This window comes from Coregonus lavaretus (genome assembly GCF_964263955.1).
Source record: "Coregonus lavaretus genome assembly, chromosome: 20".
Taxonomy (NCBI): domain Eukaryota; kingdom Metazoa; phylum Chordata; class Actinopteri; order Salmoniformes; family Salmonidae; genus Coregonus; species Coregonus lavaretus.
Genome location: NC_140007.1, coordinates 3385228 through 3399474, shown reverse-complemented (window position 1 = coordinate 3399474; position 14247 = coordinate 3385228). Strand labels below are relative to the sequence as shown.

The 14247-nt window shown below is 43.7% G+C and overlaps 1 protein-coding gene across 2 annotated transcripts; it reads left to right on the top strand.

Moving 5' to 3' along the window:
* The first annotated feature begins 4537 nt into the window (after window positions 1-4537).
* Window positions 4538-13759, top strand: LOC311147907 (E3 ubiquitin-protein ligase RNF114-like). 2 transcript variants are annotated; one of them, XR_014614828.1, is made up of 7 exons: window positions 4598-4748; window positions 5401-5551; window positions 5715-5821; window positions 6132-6246; window positions 11735-11842; window positions 11959-12581; window positions 12669-13759. XR_014614828.1 is itself a non-coding variant. In XM_084184746.1 (6 exons), exons 1-6 carry the CDS (start codon window positions 4612-4614, stop codon window positions 12022-12024), a joined length of 684 nt encoding a protein of 227 aa, XP_084040872.1. In that variant the 5' UTR covers window positions 4538-4611; the 3' UTR covers window positions 12025-13759. The 2 variants fall into 2 exon arrangements, 1 of the variants encoding a protein (XP_084040872.1); XM_084184746.1 differs by having other exon boundaries at window positions 4538-4748; window positions 11959-13759.
* The last annotated feature ends 488 nt before the right edge of the window (window positions 13760-14247 follow it).

Sequence of the window (14247 nt, the reverse complement as noted above, 5' to 3'; positions counted from 1 at the left end):
GCCCCTTCCTGCCATCCTCCCAGACTTTCCTCTATACTTGAAATAAATGCCTTCCATTATTTATATTCCACTGCTACTACTACCATCACTGTTTATATCAGTATTTTTGCCTCTGCCTTGCTCATTGACACTTCAACATCCCCACTACTAAGTGCTTGTTTAGCCTGTTCATCTACAGCCTCGTTCCCCTCCACATGGGCTGGAACCAAAGTAAATCTTATCTGAATACCCATCTGTTTAATCCTGCCATGGGTTTGTAGCACCTCATACAGCAGGTCTTATCTGCTACGTGAGCTAAAGTACTGGAGACTCATTAACACTGCACATGAATCAGAGCAAATAACTACTCTGTCTGGCTTAACTTCCTCCACCCACTGCAAGGCCAACAGTATGGCCATCAGCTCCGCCATATATACAGCCAGATGATCTGTAATACGTTTCCTGACTTCCACCCCACATTCCTGCACTACAAATACTGACCCAGTGCGTCCTGTCCTTGGATCTTTTGAACCATCTGTGTAAATGGCCACAAAATCCTGATACACAGTTTCCAGACGTCTGTTAAAGAAATCAGCTGGATCAACACCCTCCCTATCTTTCTGTAGTCTCTCCAAAACTTCTAGATCAACTACTGGAGACAGGAGTAGCCATGGTGGATTTACAGGAATAACTACCGTTGGACTAAACTCCCTTCAATACAGTCCCATCTCCTTCGCCTGGGTATTACCCACCCACCCAAAGCTTGTGTTCGGTCATCGCTCATGTTCCCAGCATGCCTGTAAAATATATTTTGCAGGATGAGACACCCCATGTCCTTGTAGGTTGACCCAGTAATTCATTGCCAGCTGCTGTCTCCTAATCTGCAACGGCATATCCCCCATCTCCACCTGTAATGCAGCCACTGGGGACATTTGAAACGCCCCACTACATATTCTGAGTCCTTCCCCTGTATTCTGAGTCCTTTCCAGTGAGGTCCGGGCTGCCGAACCATATGCTATACTTCCATAGTCTATTACAAAATCAGATCAATGCAACATACATGGTCTTCAATGAGGAATGCCCAGCCCCCCCACTCCTTCCCCGTCAGACAGCGCATCACATTTAGCACCTTCTTTCACTTTCCCACCACTCACTCAATGTGTTCTGCCCAGGTCAGTCTAGTATCAAAGTATACCCCAAGGAACCTGAAGGCCACCACCCTCTCCAAGTTTCTCCCATATAACCTCAAGCATACCTCATCTCCCACCTTCCTCCTGGTAAAGAACACTGTTTGAGTTCTCTACAGAGAACCTGAATCCCCACATGAATGCCCACCGCTCTACCTCATCAATTGCTTCCTGTACCTTCCTGACTATGTATGGCAGATTTCTTCCCCTCTTCCATAAGGCACCATCATCTGCAAATAACGACCTCCCTATATCCGGCTGTACCTGAGAGTAAACATCATTGATCATGATTGAGAACAACAGAGGACTAATCACGCTCCCCTGCGGTGTACCATTATCCACCAAGTATAATACTGATAAAGACTTCCCTACCCTCACCTGGATAGATCTTCCAAACAGGAAATATTTTATCCACTTGTACATTCTTCCTCCTACCCTCATAATATCAAGCTTGATTAACAACCCCTCCTTCCACATCATATCATACACCTTCTCCACATCAAAAAAGACAGCTACAACAGTCTCCTTGTTCACCTGAGCCTCCCTGATCTCTGCTTCTAAGCAGAGCACTGGATCCATAGTTCCCCTACCCTTCCTGAACCCACTCTGATGTGGCGTTACTAGCCATCTGCTCTCTAGGAAGTAAGTTAGCCTCTCCGTAATCATACGTTCCATAATCTTACATACATGTGATGTTAAAGCTATTGGCCAATAGCTTGTTGGCTTCGTTGGATCCTTCCCGGGCTTCCGGATTGGTACCACTACTGCCTCCTTCCAACTGCCTGGTAGTTTCCCCTCCTCCCACACTCTGTTGTACAACACCAATACCTTATCCAGTGCCTCATCACTAAGATGGGCCAACATAACATAGCACACCTCATCTTTCCCAGGTGACGTTAACCCACCCTTACCTATTGCTCTTTTCACCTCTGCCCTGGTAAATGGTGCACTCAACGCATCATTTACATCCTCCCTCCTTTCCAACACTCCAGGATGCTCCTCTCTCATGTTCTCTCTCCCCCTCTGCCCCTCCTCTGACAGATTTGCGGAGCTATGCACTTGGACAAATGCTTTGGCCATCATCTCTGCTTTCTCCTCATCTGTTACTGCCACACCCTCCCCACAGGATAATCCCACTCCCCCTCTTAATCATCCCCCACACTTCTCCCACAGGTGTCGCCCTTCCAATGGTGTCACAGAACCGATGCCAACATGACCTCTTTGCCTGACGGATAGTTCTCCTCACCATGGCCTGGGCCTGCTTATATTGAATCAGATGTTGGAAGTTATGCATCCTTTTCAGTACTCTAAATGCCCTGTTCCTAATCCTCACCATTGCCCCACATTCCTCCGTCCACCATGGGACTGCTTTCCTCCTCCTCCTCCCTGAACTCTTAGGTATAGCCTCAGTAGCTGCTCCCACTAACGCTGTTCTCACCCAGTTATTCATACTATCTACATCCTCTCATATCCACCCGAGCCATCACCTGCTCACTCAGCTCCTGAAACTGAACCCACAGACTCTTTCCCTGTGGCTACATCAATCCTGGTCCCTCGGCCATCATTCAGGCACACCAGATCTTTCTTCTCTATGAAATGTTGCATCATTTGGCCATTTCCACCCCCCCCCCCCCCCCCCAAAAAAAATAAATAAAAGTGTGTCGTGGGCGTTAAAATCCCCACACCACATTACCTTACTAATTTCCTGGCCCTCCACCCTCTCCAGCACTTCCATGTCCAATATCTGACACAGATTATAGTAATTCACTACCACTAGCACCCCTCCTCTCATCCACACCTTCACCACCACATACTCCTGTTCAATACCTTTGCCTATCATCTTGTAGGGAATTCCTTGCTTTATGAAGGTGCTATCTACCCTATCTCCACCCCCTCCATCTTTGTACATTCACTAGAACGCCTGCTCTCAAATTGTCCCTTACCTCTTTAATGCTAACACTCTCAGGCACTCCTGTTATCACCCATTTACTCCACTGCTTCCCTGGTTGATCAGTCCAGCTGCTCGACTCCACCTTACACTTCCCTATTTGCTTCACTCCGATAGTTTTTTCCCTCTGCGCCATGTCCTTACAGAACACCAACAATCTCCCATCTCTTAACATTTTAGCATTAACAATTTCCCCAATCAACTATTTTATCACAGCCATCAACCTTATCGGACTCATCACCCCAACTCCCCCTTCCTCCCTAAACTTAATAATCACTTTATGCTCCTCCTCACCTCCATGTTCCTCTCGTGTTTTATCTTGCCCTCCTTCTGCACTTTCTACCTCCGAACTTCCGCTAGCGTTGGAAGCTAGGTTTCTCTCCTCAAACTTCATTTTCTGCCTCCTCTCTACCTCCATAGACCTCTCCATCCCCTTCATACCCCTACTCCCTTTCTCTCCTGCTTTCTTTTTCTCTTTCTTACTCCCTCCTTTATTTGTACCACTATGTTCCATACTTGCTTCACTTTACTCTCCATCACTATCTCCTACCATCTCTGAACCATTCACAGCACGGCCGTGCCGAACCTCCGCCACACCGTGTAAAGTTTGTTCGTTTTTCAACGATTTCAAAAATCCCTCTCGATTCACAACCGTGTGCCGTGGTTCGTCCGCGTGCCTAGCCGTCAATGTCCGCCAACGTGCTTCACTTTTCATTTCAGAAGATTCGCCCTGCTTGCAGTGGAAAAGGAAGTTCCTTCAAATTGTGAAATGTGGTTGAAAGGAGGAGCTAGGGAAATTGGCTGGTAAAATTAGCATATTAAAGAACGTGTTAAATTAGTGTGTGTAGGTGTATATTTAACAGCTGTAGGCGTTAATTTGAGTGTGCAGGACAGCTTGCAGACGTTTATTTAGCACATGTTGGACTGCCTACAAGCACATTTGCACGCGCTTATTTTACGCGTTAATTTAGCGTGTGAAAGTGTTAACTTAACATGTTAATTTAGCGCCTGCACCAGCTTACTTTACATGCATAGCGTTCAAAAGATCGCGTTTTGACAACGTACTTTTGGAGCCTATCAGCGTTCCATACCATGGAGGTACTTGGGAAGACTCATGAGACCATAGGCCTACTGATAAAATGCTTATGAGGGAGCAAAATTCAGTTGGTGGTACAGTAACCGAAGAAAGTTGGGAATCACTGCTCTACATCATTCATTTATATCTGAACATTGTCTAACGTTGTGTCCAGGTGTGTATTCATAAGTACACACCCGTAGCAAACAGTTTCAGAAACGTTTTTCAACAAAAGTATAGTTTCTATTGGAGAAATCCAGGAAGGTGCCTCCCTGTTTCGTTTGCTTCTGTTTGGTTTCTAGTGAATACTCCCCTGCTGAACCCAGCTCAAGATTACCATGTCTGTCAAACTTCAACAACAAAAAACTAAGGATGCTCCACCCCCCCCTCCACCCTCCCCTCAGACAGCCGAGAGAGTAGAAATGGCGATGCTAGGATCTTTTAGCTCCGCACAGCAGAATAAAAATGTTTCTGGCGGCGACAGGGACGGGACAGAGTTCGTCTGTCCGGTTTGTCTCGAGATTTTCGATAGCCCTGTCACAACACAATGTGGACATACGTAAGTATCTTTACACAAATATATACTTGTTTGTCTGTAAACGTAGCTAGCTAGACATCATCCAAGTTCAAGCTAAACTGCCTGACGTTAACCAGCAAGATACCTGTGTTGTGAGCTGGCTAGCTAAGGGATTGAACATGTAACGTTATGTGATCCGGCAAGCTAACTACTGACAGGAAATCATATTTAACTTGCCATTCATGTTTCCTTTGGCTTTTAATGTTATATGTTGGTAATATATTTGCAAGTTCATAAATATATGCTTTACTTTCAGTTTTGTTTACGTCAAGAAATGGGCTTCAATGAATTGTGGCGTTTGTAGTTAAATTATGTAAGAAATGCATTCTGTAGATTTGTAAAGAACTACAAAACCCAAAGTCCTCAGAGGACAGGTCTTTCGTTTGTATCAGGAATAGAATTGATCAATTAAACAAACCAGTTCTACTCGTACCGTCGTCTAATTTCACAAAGTAAAGTAAGCAATTGTCAGTGATGAACATAGTGGTTCAAAAATCTGTATTGTTGTTTTGTCATACCAGACGTTTCACTTTCGTTTTCCTGCTGTAATACGATGGCTATATGTTTGCTTTCATTTTAGCCTATGAATGAGTTACATCGCTATCTCCTTTCCCTTCTCTCCCGCCACCCTTAGGTTTTGTCAAAGTTGTCTGCAGGAGTGCCTGCGACCCCAGAAGCCAGTGTGTGCCGTTTGTAGGGCAGCACTGGGCCACTGGGCCAAAGCCACTGATCTAGAGGACCTCATACACACCTCAATGGCGGCCTGCAAGGGCTGTGGAGCACAGGTGTGTGTGTGTGTGTATAGCAGTTTGTAAAACAATGTGAATAGTCAAAGGAATTAAGATTAGTGAGTGAATTATCTATTGTACATGTGCTTAAATCTACCTATGTTTTTGAATAAAGTGCACTACCATTAGCATTGATGCCTTGTGTTTTATCGACTCTCAGGTGGGCCTGTCCCAGATGAGAGGCCACACGGCAGCGTGCTCCAAGTACCAGGAGTATATTGAGGAGGGGGTCAGGACCACTGCCCAGACCCAGCCTAACATTATTGGGTGAGACATGGAGGGTGGTGGTACAGCAGCTTTGATATGCTGTGCAATTATCCATATGTGGTTATAGTGTAATATTCTCTGCCTCTCTCCATATGTATTGATGATCAACCCATCTTTATAGGTTCTCAACTTTGTAATGGCTCTCAATATTCTAACGTCTTTATTGACTGGTGGCTTTGACTTTTGCATAAACGCTGTGTTTGGGTTTCATGGGAATGACACAAACCCAGAGGGATCATGGTTATATAATACATACAAAAGAGGCACTACCTAAACATATCATCATTCCACTTCCCCTCTGTCTCCCCAGCCCTGTGCCGAACCGCTTCACTTTCTCCTGCCCCTACTGTAACTGCCAGAACCTGGACCAGGACGGCCTGGTGGAGCACTGCACTTCCCAGCATGCCCGGGACACGCGCCACGTGGTAAGGGGTCTTCAGTGAATCATGACCCACCTCACAATTGGCTTCCCTCAAGCATTCATTCATTGTGTGAAACGTGAGGACAAAGATTGTCTGTTACTGTTAATGCATGCTATGTCTATGACGGCCTGCCTCAGCCATGGGTGTAACATGAGATATGGTTGCAAAGAGAGCGAGGGAGAGAATAAGCATGCGCTTGACAGAAAGTCAAGAGTGAGGGAAAAGGTAAAGGAAAGGATGGAAGAGGAGAAATTAAATGGGGATTTGTAAAATTGGGCGCTCAGGGCCCTGTGAGAGTGTGAAAGAGTCTGTTACGCCGCTCCACTGTTCTCATCCATCTGCCACAGTGTTATGGTCATAGATAGCGGCTTCCAAAAAACATGGAGAAGGGATGTGGTGGAGGTTGGGGGGGCATGAGAATGTCTATGTGTGTGACAGTGTTTACGTTAGCCGGTAATTTACAGCTTTTGGCTGATAAAAATACATAAACTTGCAAATGTGTCAACTGGTACCGGCCCGTATTTGTATATATCAATGTTATATCGGAGGGGGGGGGGGGGGGGGGGTAATGCAACTGATATAGATTTTCCAAATCTGTGCCAACTATGACATTTTTCTTGATGAGTCTCCCTAAAAGAGAATTATACAGAAAGCCCACCAAGGAGGAGTATTTGGGTGAAGTATACATCTTGCTTCTCCTTATCCTCTAATACAGGGGTTTCCAAAAGGTAGCTCTAGCTGGTTCCCTCTGAGCCACCTTGTTATGCATTTTGTCCCATCTTCAGGGTTAATCGTCTTGGGTTGATTTGAACCAGGAATCTGTACAGCCATATACAGTGGATTCGTAAAGTATTCAGACCCCTTGACTTGTTCCACAATTTGTTACGTTACAGTCTTTTTATTTTATTTTATTTCACCTTTATTTAACCAGGTAAGCCAGTTGAGAACAGGTTCTCATTTACAACTGCGACCTGGCCAAGATAAAGCAAAGCAGTGCAATAAAAACAACACAGAGTTACATATGGGGTAAAAAACATAGTCAAAAATACAACAGAAAATATATATACAGTGTGTGCAAATGTAGCAAGTTATGGAGGTAAGGCAATAAATAGGCTATAGTGCAAAATAATTACAATAGTATTAACACTGGAATGCTAGATGTGCAAGAGATTATGTGCAAATATTCTAAAATTGATTAAATCGTTGTTGTTTTTTAATTTGACCTTTTTATTTGACTAGGCAAGTCAGTTAAGAACAAATTCTTATTTTCAATGACGGCCTACACCGGCCAAACCCGGACGACGCTGGGCCAATTGTGTGCCGCCATATGGAACTCCCAATCACGGCCGGTTGTGATACAGCCTGGAATCAAACCAGGGTGTCTGTAGTGACGCCTCAAGCACTGAGTTGCTGTGCCTTAGACCGCTGCGCCACTCGGGAGCCCTCATCAATATACACACTACCCAATAATGACAAAGGAAAATGTATACTTTTTTAAAACGGAAATATCACATTTACGTAAGTATTCAGACCCTTTACTTAGTATTTTGTTGAAGTACCTTTGGCAGCGATTACAGCCTCGAGTCTTCTTGGGTATGACGCTACAAGCTTGGCACACCAGTATTTGGGGCGTTTCTCCCATTCTTCTCTGCAGATCCTCTCAAGGTCTGTCAGGGACGAGGACGAAGGTGTTTAGCTTGTCTGGAAGCGAAACGTCGGTGTCGGCGACGTGGCTGGTTTTCCTTTTGTAGTCCGTGATTGTCTGTAGACCCTGCCACATACTTCTCGTGTCTGAGCCTTTGAATTGCAACTCCACTGTCTCTATACTGATGTTTTGCCAGTTGAATTGCCTTGCGGACTGAGTAGCTACACTGTTTGTATTCTGCCATATTCCCAGTCACCTTGCCATGGTTAAATGCGGTGGTTCGCACTTTTAGTTTTGTGCGAATGCTGCCATCTTTCCACAGTTTCTGGTTAGGGTAGGTTTTAATAGTCACAGTTGGCACAACATCACCTATACACTTCCTGATAAACTCAGTCACCGTTTCAGTGTATTCGTCTAAATTATTTTTGCAAGCTACCCAGAACATATCCCAGTCCACGTGATCAAAACAATCTTGAAGTGTGGATTCCGATTGGTCAGACCAGTGTTGAATAGTCCTTAGCACGGGTACTTCCTGTTTGAGTTTCTGCCTATTGGAAGGGAGGAGCAAAATGGAGTCGTGGTCAGATTTGCCGAAAGGAGGGTGGGGGAGGGCCGTATAACCATCCCGGAAGTTCGAATACCAATGGTCGAGGTTTTTAGCAGCGCGAGTACAACAGTCGATATGTTGATAGAACTTCGGCAGCCTAGTCCTTAAATTTGCTTTGTTAAAATCTCCAGCTACAATAAATGATATGTGGTTTCCAGTTTGCATAAAGTCCAGTGAAGTTCTTTGAGGCTGTAAAATAACAAAATGTGGAAAAAGTCAAGGGGTCTGAATACTTAAAGAAAGCACTGCATCTAATATAGTCTATTAAATCAGTTTAGGCATTGAACAAATGCAAATAAGATAACTAATTAAACATTGCTATAACCTACACAGTACCACATATTATTTTACCAGACACAACATTTCTTTCTTTCTCTGCCACCAAATGTGACCAACCACCTCGATTCGGTGAAATTGTGTTTTTTTACATTGGATGAAAGTAGCGATTCAGAGCTAGAAAATTGTATATCATACACTGCAGTTGAGGAACAATGGGAAAGTAATTCTGCTTTAAAAATTGATAAATTTGTAATCCAAATTTTGAGAAAATGATCCTTGAATGTTTTGGTACACCTACTGGAGAGCTCTTCGGTCTACACCCATTCAGCATCATTCACACCCTCTTAAGCCTTAGCCCCACCAATCTCTTTAAGGATTCACATGTGAGGTCATGTGCTAAACAGAGTAGTTTAGTAAATAACCAAAGATTTCAAGACTAAAAGTAGTAGCCTACAATAAGGAATAACTCCAGGTTAAAATACTCTGCTCCTTGGCCTATATCCTAATCTGACTTTGGTGCAGGTCATGTTGTTCTTCACATTACCGTCTCTGGTAAACACACAGTATATTAAATACAATTTACGTTTATTTGTCAAATGCACAGGATACAGAAGGTGTGAACGGTACAGTGAAATGGTTAATATCAAAAACCAGAAAGTGTCCAGATTATAAAATATTTGTATTATTAGATGACGCTTACCCGACACATTTGTCTAAATTGATGGGTAATGTGAAGGAAATGCTATAACCACCCACCAGCCACATCCAGTTAAGTGGATGGGTCACTGTTGTCTAGACATGAAATACAATAGATAGCCGTATCCCCCCCCCCCAGACACACCTGGCTAACTTGATGGGTCATGTAATTCTCTGGCGAAGTGAAGTCTTTTGTTTAGACATGTAGGTAGGTAGCTACAGTGGGGAAAAAAAGTATTTAGTCAGCCACCAATTGTGCAAGTTCTCCCACTTAAAAAGATGAGAGAGGCCTGTAATTTTCATCATAGGTACACGTCAACTATGACAGACAAATTGAGAAAAAAAAATCCAGAAAATCACATTGTAGGATTTTTAATGAATTTATTTGCAAATTATGGTGGAAAATAAGTATTTGGTCACCTACAAACAAGCAAGATTTCTGGCTCTCACAGACCTGTAACTTCTTCTTTAAGAGGCTCCTCTGTCCTCCACTCGTTACCTGTATTAATGGCACCTGTTTGAACTTGTTATCAGTATAAAAGACACCTGTCCACAACCTCAAACAGTCACACTCCAAACTCCACTATGGCCAAGACCAAAGAGCTGTCAAAGGACACCAGAAACAAAATTGTAGACCTGCACCAGGCTGGGAAGACTGAATCTGCAATAGGTAAGCAGCTTGGTTTGAAGAAATCAACTGTGGGAGCAATTATTAGGAAATTGAAGACATACAAGACCACTGATAATCTCCCTCAATCTGGGGCTCCATGCAAGATCTCACCCCGTGGGGTCAAAATGATCACAAGAACGGTGAGCAAAAATCCCAGAACCACACGGGGGGACCTAGTGAATGACCTGCAGAGAGCTGGGACCAAAGTAACAAAGCCTACCATCAGTAACACACTACGCCGCCAGGGACTAAAACCCTGCAGTGCCAGACGTGTCCCCCTGCTTAAGCCAGTACATGTCCAGGCCCGTCTGAAGTTTGCTAGAGTGCATTTGGATGATCCAGAAGAGGTATGGGAGAATGTCATATGGTCAGATGAAACCAAAATAGAACTTTTTGGTAAAAACTCAACTCGTCGTGTTTGGAGGACAAAGAATGCTGAGTTGCATCCAAAGAACACCATACCTACTGTGAAGCATGGGGGTGGAAACATCATGCTTTGGGGCTGTTTTTCTGCAAAGGGACCAGGACGACTGATCCGTGTAAAGGAAAGAATGAATGGGGCCATGTATCGTGAGATTTTGAGTGAAAACCTCCTTCCATCAGCAAGGGCATTGAAGATGAAACGTGGCTGGGTCTTTCAGCATGACAATGATCCCAAACACACCGCCCGGGCAATGAAGGAGTGGCTTCGTAAGAAGCATTTCAAGGTCCTGGAGTGGCCTAGCCAGTCTCCAGATCTCAACCCCATAGAACATTTTGGAGGGAGTTGAAAGTCCGTGTTGCCCAGCGACAGCCCCAAAACATCACTGCTCTAGAGGAGATCTGCATGGAGGAATGGGCCAAAATACCAGCAACAGTGTGTGAAAACCTTGTGAAGACTTACAGAAAACGTTTGACCTGTGTCATTGCCAACAAAGGGTATATAACAAAGTATTGAGAAACTTTTGTTATTGACCAAATACTTATTTTCCACCATAATTTGCAAATAAATTCATTAAAAATCCTACAATGTGATTTTCTGGAAATTCTTTTCTCATTTTGTCTGTCATAGTTGATGTGTACCTATGATGAAAATTACAGGCCTCTCTCATCTTTTTAAGTGGGAGAACTTGCACAATTGGTGGCTGACTAAATACTTTTTTCCCCCACTGTAAATCAGATTATTTCACATGGGGGAGATGTGGGAAGCTAATAGGCTAGCGGGCTTGCTGTTTTTAGCCAACAAGCTAGTGGAGGAGCCTACAGCCATATAATGTGGTAATGTCAAACAAACCTAGTGCCCCCTTGTGTATGTTGCTATTCGGGGGTCTAGGAACACATGGACTGTGGAGAGTATCATGTTACACAATGTGCGCGTTGCTCCAAAAAATGTCTCCACCCCAAGAACAGGCGTAGTTCTACTCACCTTTAGCTTTCATGGGACCTCATTCAAAAGGGTTTCTATTAGATAAAGCCAGTAAAAATATGGCTGGACATTTGACAGTGTGAGTGTGCATGTCTATTGCTGCTTTGTTATATGATACTTGTGAAGGCAAGCTAAAGGCCCATCTGTGTCCAGAGATTAACAAATAAGTTATATTTTGTTGTCTTGCAGGTGTGTCCTATCTGTGCCTCTATGCCTTGGGGAGACCCTAACTACAGGAGCGCTGACTTCTTCCAGCACCTCAAGATTAGACACACCTTCTCTTATGACACCTTTGTGGTAAGTGGGACTTTAAGACACAATGGCCACAATTCAGTTATTGTACTCTGGACCTCTTTCTTTTTTTTCTTTTTTTCTGTCTTATTTATTAATGCCTTGCTTTTCTTTCTCTCCAGGACTACGCCACAGACGAACACACTATGATCCAGGAGGCTCTACAACGCTCCCTCATGGAGAACTGAGGTGGTGTCTGTCTTGAGGAGGGAGGGAAGGTGGATTTGAGGGAAAATAAAATTGCACTGCACCATCCTTGTACCGGGCTATTGGTGTAACCATGGTAAAAAAATCATATTAAGGGTGGGTAGCAACTTCCTGACTGCATAACCAGGAAGCTTTGAGGTCTACCAAGCAACTTCTCTTATCACTTTACAATTATCATTCAAACATAAATATACCAATACAAGTTAAACAAACACTTAATGTGCTTTCTGGTGTAGAAGTGGAGTGATGTCCCTGTATCTCTCTCCAAAGAAGTGTTGTATTGTTAGATCGTTCATAATTCTGCCGAATCATTATTATTTGATCTGTCCATTGTTACCATTGTCATATAGGCCTACTTCCAAAGTTGTTTGTTTGCTACTGTTGTTGTTATGACTTGATTCTGCAATAAGAGGCTTAGACCACTAGGTGGCTACCCTTTGCCAACAAAATGGGATGATACCATAGAGATAGATAGAGGACTCATCTTTGTATCTGTGCTATTTTTCGCATCTGACGGCATGGGAAGCGCCTTTTGAGGGTTCTGTTTTATAGTTGTCTGTTTTCTTCACGATTGGCTGATCCCTCCTGATGACCCAGTTGGACATGACTCCATCAGGGTCACCAGGAGGGATCAGCCAATGAAGTTGTAACTTCCACCCAGTTGACTATATTAAAATGGTGGAAGCCCTCAATGGCGCTGCCCATGCTAATGTGGCCTTTTGGCCACTAGAGGCCTCTATCATTCTCTATAGATGAGACATTGCTCTTCAATACAAGAAATCGTTGTAGAGTGTAAACTGCCAGTAACTTTTATTCTGGGAGGAATGCGTGGATAAGATGTGTACTCCAAGATGAATTACTTCTGCTGATGAGAATAGATGTGTTCCCTGTAGTGTGCCATTGTTCACTCACAGCTCTTTTTTATCTTAATATCACATCAGTTCTGGGTAACAATTAAGTACCTTACTGTGATTGTTTTCAATTAAAATGGTCCAAAATAAACAGTTATAGCTTCTTAGCAAAGAGGAATTTCAAGCAAGAATTTAGCTAGGACTGTCGGAGTGGGGAGGGGAAAACTAGCTGGGTTTGGCGGATAGGATCGAACTCTTTCTTATTGGTCTATTAACTAATTTACCACCTGGTGATGTCACCAGGCATGCCAAAACAGGCTGCAATTTCAGGCGGTCTTTTCAAACAGCTCTTTCACTGACAGGGTGTAATCATTTTCACAATTTAAAAGTATTATTCCAACCTCATGGTGTGGAAATATATATAAAACATAGGAAAATCAAGTTTTTGACTGCACTGGGCCTTTAAGCTAGTGTTTTTGTCTTGTTCTTTTCCTGTATACTTTTTGATTTTCTCCAAAGTAGAGTCATGGGTCTTGTGTGTGCCTTGGAGACCACACTCGTGAGAGACTATGCTGGTGGAGGCTCCAGTCTGAGGGTAGGACTTCTATGCATGTGTCATAGGAGCCCTATTATTTGAACGTGGCGTCCCTCCGTGTAACCTCCCGAGTGGCGCAGTGGTCTGAGGCACTGCATCTCAGTCACTAGAGACCCTGGTTCGATTCCAGGCTGTATCACAATCCGGCTGTGATTGGGAGTCCCATAGGGCGGCGCACAGTTGGCCCAGCGTCTTCTGGGGTATGCCGTCATTGTAAATAAGAATTTGTTCTTAACTGATTTGCCTAGTTAAATAAAAAGTGCTTCATTTTGTGGTCCTCTGTAGCTCAATTGGTAGAGCATGGCGCTTGTAACGCCAGGGTAGTGGGTTCGATCCCCGGGACCACCCATACGTAAAAATGTATGCACACATGACTGTAAGTCACTTTGGATAAAAGCGTCTGCTAAATGACATATAATATTATAACCTCTCCTGGTTTCTAATGCGCATGCTACACCCTCTTGCTGGTAGATGGCATTCATTTGAGAATCTGTCATTTATATAGCATTGATAAGTTAAGATATTAAATAAGAACCTAATACAACCGGGCAGTATCTATGTTGTTTATAATTAGACAATTGGGATTTGATGCACTGCTATGGGCTCCCAGTAGGCTGTAGTTACCCATGTTTGGCCAGAGGAGGGCAGTAGAGCCACAAAATTTAGAACATGGGAGGGCACTAACTTTTGTTTTCCATTTCTAAATGTTTTCTATCCGGTACTCCTGAACATGACTGTAATATTGATGGTGAACATTT